Consider the following 8,484-nt stretch of genomic DNA (forward strand, 5'->3'; position numbering starts at 1 on the left):
TTTCTTCCACATCAGAGAAATCCTGTACATGAGGACTCCTGATTTGGAATTACAAAGGTGAGTTGACGCAAAGGAAGCATCAAAATTACTAGAAGAAATCCATGCTGGGATCTGCGGGCCACATATGAATGGTTTTGTCTTAGTTAAGAAGATACTCCGAGTTGGTTATTTTTGGATGACTATGGAAACAGACTGCATCCAGCATGTCCGAAAGTGCCACCGCTATCAGATATGTGCAAATATGATAAAGGTTCCTCCGAACGAGCTTAATGCAACAAGCTCACCATGGCCGTTCGCCGCTTGGGGAATGGATATTATCGGACCAATCAAACCTGCCACATCAAATGGGCATATGTTCATCCTAGTGGTAATTGATTATTTTACTAAATGGGTTGAAGCAGTATCATACAAGGCAGTGACTAAGAAAGTTGTAGCAGATTTCGTCCTTGACCGTATCGTTTGTCGGTTCGGAATTCCAGAGTCAATTATTACTGATGATGGCTCCAACCTCAATAGTGATTTGATAAAATCCATGTGTGAAACCTTCAAGATCAAACACAAGAATTTTATAGCTTACAGACCTCAGATGAACAGAGCCGTAGAGGCTGCCAACAAGAATATCAAAAAGATACTAAGGAAAATGATAGAGAAGCATAAGCAGTGGCACGAGAAGCTCTCATTTACTTTATTGGGATACCGCACCACAGTCCACACATCGACAGGAGAAACCCCCTATATGCTGGTCTACGGTATAGAGGCAGTCATTCCCGCTGAGGTGGAAATTCCATCATTAAGAATCATATATGAAGCAAAGCTAGACCATGCAGAATGGGTGAAGAATTGTTACGAGCGGCTAGCTCTTATAGATGGAAAGAGAATGAATGCAGTTTGCCATGGACAACTTTATCAAAATAGGATGTCCAGATCATTCAACAAAAGAGTCAAGCCAAGACAGTTCACACCGGGGCAGCTGGTGTTAAAGAAAATCTTTCCACATCAAGATAAAGCCAAAGGGAAATTCTTTCTCAACTGGCAGGGTCCGTACATGGTTCATCGGGTTCTGAAAGGAGGAGCCCTCATACTTGCAGAAATGGACGGAGAAGTCTGTCCAAAGCCGATTAATTCATATGCAGTCATGAGTTACTATGTGTAATCTTTATGCTTTCCGTATATGATGTAATTTGAACTATGCATGACCTGATTCCCACTTAAGAGGGGATACGTAGGCAGCCCTATGGATTCGGTCACAATTTAATAAAATTTTCATTTCCCCCTATTGGAAACTGGGGCAGAATTTTGAGGAGGACCCTCAAAATTCCGAAGTGATTTCAGCCATTCGCCGCGATCAGCCGTCAGAAGCAGTAACCCAGTAAACTGGGGCAGAATTTTGAGGAGGACCCTCACAATTCCATAACAAGAAAGGATGCAATGTCTTGGACCACGTCGCATGTCGTTGGTTCATCTAAAGAAATTATCCTTAATTATGCATTTATATTTTTTCTAAAACCATGCATGTGTATTTTTAAAATCACTCTGTTTAGCAACGCTACCCTAATAATACAGGCAATATCACTAGATCAAAGCCGAGCAGGTCAAACAAAGTCAGCGGGGATACGAACTAACCTTTCCCCTTTACAAAACTAACGATTTTATTTGTATGCAGGCACCTGAGTGGGAAAATCATCGAATATACTATACACTCATACTGATCAGGAATTCACATTTGCTATACGCACACAATATCCCCAGCAGCCACAATATCGAAATCAGATATCAGCTAAGAAAACTCTACTACCGTCTGCGTTTTATTTCATGCATAAGGCTACCATTCTGCCTTCCAAGACTAAGCTCTGTCTCCATCTGCATTTCCTGCATTGCATAAGGCTACCATTGTGCCATCCGAGACTAAGCTCTATCTCCATCTACATTTCATGCATTGCATAAGGCTACCATTCTGCCTTCCGAGACTAAGCTCTGTCTCCATCTGCATTCTTTGCATTGCATAAGGCTACCATTCTACCTTCTGAGACTAAGCTCTGTCTCCATTTGCATTGCATAGGGCTACCATTCCGCCTTCCAAGGTTAAGCTCTACCTCCATCCGCATGGCTGAAATATTGCCGCTTCATTTACACCTTGCATCGGCTGAAAGATCGTCAGTTCATCTTGCATCGGCTGAAAGATCGCCACTCATTGCATTTCATTGGTTGAAAAATCGCCACCCTACTGAATCTCATGGGCTGAAAGATCGACAAATTATCCGTGGGCATCATTGTTCAGAGGCACCATTTGCATAGCCCGAGAACACCATGCCATGGCCTGAGGTTGCCTTTTGATCTTTTGCATATCATTATTCAAAGGCATCATGGTTTGGAGGCATCATCCTCATAGCCTGAGAGCATCATTTCGTGGCCCACGAATATTTTATTGTACGCTTCATGGCCCAGGACATCATGGTCCAAGGACGTCTTCCTAACCATCCAAAGACAGCATTCATGGTCCAACGAGAACTTGCATCATGTTTAAATTTACGCACAATATACGCTTGTATTGCTTATTTGCAGGTAAACCGGCTAGCAATGGCCATCTCAGCAGGAGCAATCCCGCTCACGTTCCCGCAACCTAGTAGACTTTGACCATCCGTCTCAACTTAAATATCTCGTACGTTTTTTTTTAAAAAATCTCCATCGGCATATTCCGCCGACGGATCCTGAACTATATATGGCTCGATTCCTGTAAGACCAGGGATATGTAGGCAGCTCAGGAACAAGAGCACGATCAGATTCTTCAAACCATTTCGTTCGGTCAAATTGGCCATCATATCTTTACCTGACAACTCTTTCACCCTTCCCGGGTAAAGAGGGGCAGCTGTTGATACCCAATTTTTTTTTGTATATTTTATATATGCAAAATACTTTAAAAATATCCTATGTATGCATACATAGGTATATCCAAACGTTTTAGTATTTTTTCTAATTTTAAAAAAACATTTAAATCAATTTTATTGCCCTATTTTAGCAGTACAAAAACTAATAATTATTCACAAAATCATCATTTTGGAGAATAATTTATTTTATTCTCATATTTATACCAAAACATAGCTAAGGTAATTTTTACAAATTTATTTAGTAATTTTAAAGCTAAATTGCATATAATTGCAATTTTAGCCTATCTTAAGATTTAATTACGTTTATAATTACAAAATTGATTCTAGTATTTTTAATTTAATATTTATACATTACTAACGAATTTAGTACTTTCAATTTGCTTCATAAATCATTTTACTATTTTTTTATAAAATAAAAGAGAGAAAATGGCTATTTAAATACTAGCCCTATTTTATTTCAATTTTAGCCTAAAATCAGCCCCAATATCAAATTCAAACGGGTCAGCCCAAAACCTAAAATAACCCGCCCCTAACTCGCTTATCCAACCCGCCCGATATTCCCTTTTGATCTAGGTCGTTGATCAATTTGATCAACGACCAGAATTTCCCCTTTTCTTTTTTAATTCCCAAACCATCCCAACCCTATCCCATTTCTCACCAACCGCCGCATCTGAAACCTCTCATCTCTCAAATTGTCTCAAACCTTCCCCTAACCCTAGCAGCCTCTCATCATCCTCACCTAAAAACCCACCAGAATACATGGCTTCTCAGGCCGTGGAAACTTTATACTCACCTCCCTTTGCTCTTATACACTTGGTCCTTGAATATTCGAGGTCTGACCTCGAAGGTTTTTTCTAGATCTTCGCCGATTCAAGGTTCTACGGCCATCTCCGTGTTTGCTCCGGCGTATCCTGATCTTACGAGCATGTTTCTGACTTCTCTGACTCAGATCGGAGACCTTTTAAAAGCCTTTATCATTCTAGGGTTCTTCTAAAACCCTAACCCTTCGAGGTTTTCTTTGAGTTTTTCTTATATCTGTGCTCTACTTGAGTTTTTAAACCTTTTCCCCAACTTTTCTTTCAAAAATTACTTCTTTACGATTTAGGGTTTCTGAAAAAGCATAAAATGTTTCTCCGACTCTTCTTTTCCTTTTTTTGTGTATATTTGTCATGCCTGTGCTTCTACTGCTTTCTTATGCTATACATGTTCTTCTGTGCTTTGTTTTTCTACTGTGTTTTGTACCATGCTCGCATGTTTATCTTGCTGTATTTTCCTATTGTATCTTTTGCTATGCTTTTCCAGCATTATTATGTTCTTTTGCTGTATGTATTTCCTACTGAGTTCTTAAGTTTTGTTTGCCTTCTACTGAACTTTTTTTGAGTTCTTCTAAAAGACCTCTTTAAACATGTTTCTTCTATGGTTTTCTTAAGTGTTATACCATCTCTTATATCTTCTGAACCTTGGCTAAGTTCCTTCTGAAAAGTACTTTCTTCTATTATATCTCCTATTGTGTTCCTAAGTGTTATTGCTTTTTCTTCTACTGAACCTTGTTTAAGTCCCTTCTAAAAGGTTTTCTTAAACACATTTCTTTTATTGTCGTGACTATTCTCTCATTATACTCCTACACTCTGTCTGCTTTTAATGTTATTTGTATTTGCTTGTCTTCTCATGAGATTCTGAAAAGAAATCTTTGAGCATGTTGCCTCCTCATCTCTGTATTCGACTCTAGTCGGAAACCCTAGAATTTGGGAGTTTCCTCCGAGTTTGGTCATATGATCAAACTAGGGTTTTGTTTGAGGACCCTTGACTCTTTTAGACTTATTTCTGGGTCTATCAACTTAGTGTGAACTTCTTTTGTTTGCGCACAATTCTGATTCTCCTACACTAGACCCTTCTATTGAATAACATGACAAATTTCTTCATGTTTAACGTGTCTGTGTGCTTTTATATATGAGGAATCTTTCTTCAAAATGGTTTTCCAACTTACATGTGATTCATAATTCCTTTTAATAAGTTTAATTGATTGGTACTGATTTTCCTTAAGTTGAAATCCTTCATATCTTTCTGACCTGGTTCATTCATACAAAATCCTCAATTTCTAATTTACTAGCTGTTAACTGATTTCCTTTCCTTATTTGCACAAATGATGTACTATCAAAACTTTGTCTTTAAATAAACCTCTATGTATTTACCCTTCTTGTACTGCTCTGGAAAAATTTTGATTGACCCATTTCCTTAATTATTTTGCCTGTTTGAAATCAGAATCCCTTAGTTAAAGGGAGACCTTGTTTAATTGATTTCCAAACTATTTTCTTACTTATTTCTACTTTATTTCTGCACTATAAAAGGGCAAGACCCTTATGCACTTTGGGACACCTTCAATTTAATACTTTTAAACTTCAGACTTCACAATTCTCTTCAATTTAATACTTTTATACTAATTTTAGTTTCAGTATCACCCCAATGTGTTTACTTAAAGTTTTTATATCCAGGGCTACCTTACTGCTTATGTAGAGCTCAATATTTAACTTAATATGCCTATGTTCTACTGCCTGTTTCTACTGTGAAACTTTGCTCCCTACCCCATTACCCCTTTGTGTTTGTAAGTGGTGGCTTAGGGCATGGCAACATGAGTTGTTGTCCATGACCTAAGTTCTGAATCCGTGAGGTCCTAACCTCTAACAGGCTGGAGGGTGTGGTAGCATATCTTATTGCTGAGTATGCTCATCAGTCTGCTTTTCTTGTGTTCTTGAAAATTCCGTACTCCCCTATACCCCTCTAGGCACTAATTTCAAGTTATTACCCTCTTCCCTTTCCCTTTTTTTTTCTAGAACTTCACTCCTGCACTCACACTCTTTTTTAGCTTCTAAGTTTTGGGCCCCTCTTGTGAGCCTTGCCTTGGGACCTTGAGTTCCCTCTGAACTTGGACACTTGAGGGCTGACCCTTCCACACTACACTATATCCTAATATGGTTACACATTTGTGTATGAGCACTGCCCGGAGTCCCTATGAGGCTCTTAGGGAACTCTGACACATCCAAATGAGAGAAAGTCTTTGGTTCATGATCTCTTGAAGTCTGAATTAGGCTCCCCTTTGTTGTATTTTAATTGCTGATGTAATTTTGCTTTTCTTATTCATTCTGGGTTGTAATAACTTGTAATAAACGATTGGGGACGGCTAGTGAAAAGGGGAGGGAATAAATGTATGCAAAGGGTAGATAACTTGCCTATAGGTTTACTAATTTCTGCATTCACATAGATATCCTGCCTATAGGTTTACTAATTTATGCATTTACATCCAGTCTACAGTTTACTTATGAATTTCTTCATATCATGTATATATCTTTCCTATAAGAGTTTCTTTCTGAATCTATGAACTCATATATATAAATCATGCCTATAGAATTCTGCATTCGCATATAGTTACCGGGACTATAAGAACTTCTGCATTCTCATCTTTAGATAACATGTCTATAAGAATTTCTGCGTAGATACCATGGCTATAGAATGCACATACATGTAGATAATATGCCTATAAGACCTTTCTGATTCTTGCAGACTCATCTCTCATTAGGTCAACATAATTATAGGCCTTAATAATCAGTGTAAGTAGATATCACGTTCGTAATAAAATACAACACCTAGACAACATGTTTCTGCACTTCTCTATAATAGTTTTTTAAGTTAATAAACACTTATAAAGCATGCCTATAGGGGTTCTAGTCAAAATCTGAATAGCCTCACTCGTTTTAGGTTTAATCTGTCAGTAGTAATGCGTTATCAATCGTAGAACTTGTTTTATTCTGTTAAAACTAGCGAACTTTCTGTAATCAGTTTACCTCTTTGTTTCTGAAACCAGTAGATATCATGATTATAGGTTTCGCCTAGCACTTAGGCAAGCATTAGGGTAAAAGTTTTAACTGTACCTGTCTTTATTAATTACAACCAACAGGCATGTCTAATTCGGACTTCTTATCTGAAAATATGTGCTGCTTTAACTTCTTAAGTTTTAATCAGACCCTAATCAGTATGTGCAAGACATGCTAAACCATATGCTTTTCTTGGTTTAAGGAGGTCTATCTGAGCCGTACCTGTTTATGTGCTTTCCCAATGCTTGCTATATATATATATGTTTTGATTGTCGCCTTAGAATTTTGTCCTCTTAAAACCATAAAAACCTCATAAGCTTTCCCTTTTAGGATTAGTAGTCCCAAATACCTCTGGGACTGATAGGATTGGAGCAGGTAATAGCATGCAATAAATAAACGAGACCATTCCACGTTAAATACCTTAACGGGGTGGGAAAGAGTAGATATGGATATGATGACCACGCGATGGTGTCACGTGTAGCCCCTCATTGAGGAGTGATTACCGAACATTGCGTGGGGTGATCCATATTATTTATAAACCTAGGACCCCTTTCCTTTGTTTTTTCGTTTCTTTTTTTCTTTGAAATTTCAAACTGTTTCTCTCAGCCTTCTTTTAATTCTTCCCAACTTTGTTTATTTGTAACCATTATGTGAAAACCCCCTCTTACATGAAGTTTTATTTGCCTACGTGTCGTTTGCGCTTAAAGTCACAATAATTGTCTGGCCGGGAACCACACTAGTGGATCCTAAGGGGTTCCTAACACCTTCCCTTTGGGATAATTTCAAGCCCTTACCAATCTCTAGTTACTCAAAACAAACCCTTTTTAGTGTCCTAATGCACTTTAATCATTAGGTGGCGACTCTCCAATTCAAACCCAATTTTCGAAGGGAAACGAGTTGTCCTCCCAAATGTCCTAAACCCGATTTTGCGAGAAAAAAAAGGGTGCATGACACTAGGGTATCCTTTTTTGTTGAATGGTGGTGTGGTTGACACAGTCACAGTAAAAGGTGTGACCACTTCTACTTCAAATGGAGTGGAGGTGGCTGCCGACGGAGCTACTTCCACCTCAAATGGAACTGATGTAGTTACCTCAATGTCAAAAGGTGCCTGACTCTAAACCACGATAGGAGTAAGTGTGACTGCAACCTTAAAGTCATCGCTTTCTCGGATAAGCCTGATTGACCCCTTAGGGTCCCATCCCTCATTTATTTGTATAATATGTACACCATTACCTCTATGATCAAGGAGGGGATTATTGTGGACATTAGGTGTGGCTTCCTTTTCCTATATGAACTTGTTGTCAATGAAAGTCTGGATCTTATCCTTCATTGTTCGGCACTCAATAGTGGTGTACCCTTTCATACTAGAGTGGTATGCACAGGTTTTGTTCGGATTGACCCATTGGAATGGATTTTCTAGCGCCACAGTGGGAACATGAGTGACGTAACCTGCAGCCTTTAACCTTTCATACAATTGGTCGATGGGCTCAGCGATAGCGGTGTATTATCTAGGTGGCTTGCGGTCGAAGTTGGGTCTTGGTCTTGGATAATTTTGGCGAGTTGGTGGTGAGTAGAAGTGGGATAGTAGGGAATTATAGGTATGATGGACAACGACTGGTTAGGAATATTTGGGGATGAAGGTTGATATATAGATGGTGATGCTTGGTGTGTGGGTGGAGGTGTTTGATATGTGGGTGGAGGTGTTTGATAGGTAGGCGGAGGTGTTTGGA

The 8,484-nt window shown here is 38.8% G+C and overlaps 1 protein-coding gene across 1 annotated transcript; it reads left to right on the forward strand.

The window, feature by feature from the left end:
• The first annotated feature begins 640 nt into the window (after nucleotides 1–640).
• On the forward strand, nucleotides 641–7,866 carry LOC138872925 (uncharacterized). The gene is made up of 3 exons (XM_070151344.1): nucleotides 641–973; nucleotides 4,188–4,207; nucleotides 7,608–7,866. Exons 1-3 carry the CDS (start codon nucleotides 641–643, stop codon nucleotides 7,864–7,866), a joined length of 612 nt encoding a protein of 203 aa, XP_070007445.1.
• The last annotated feature ends 618 nt before the right edge of the window (nucleotides 7,867–8,484 follow it).

The sequence above is a fragment of the Nicotiana sylvestris genome, chromosome 7, assembly GCF_000393655.2.
Source record: "Nicotiana sylvestris chromosome 7, ASM39365v2, whole genome shotgun sequence".
NCBI lineage: Eukaryota > Viridiplantae > Streptophyta > Magnoliopsida > Solanales > Solanaceae > Nicotiana > Nicotiana sylvestris.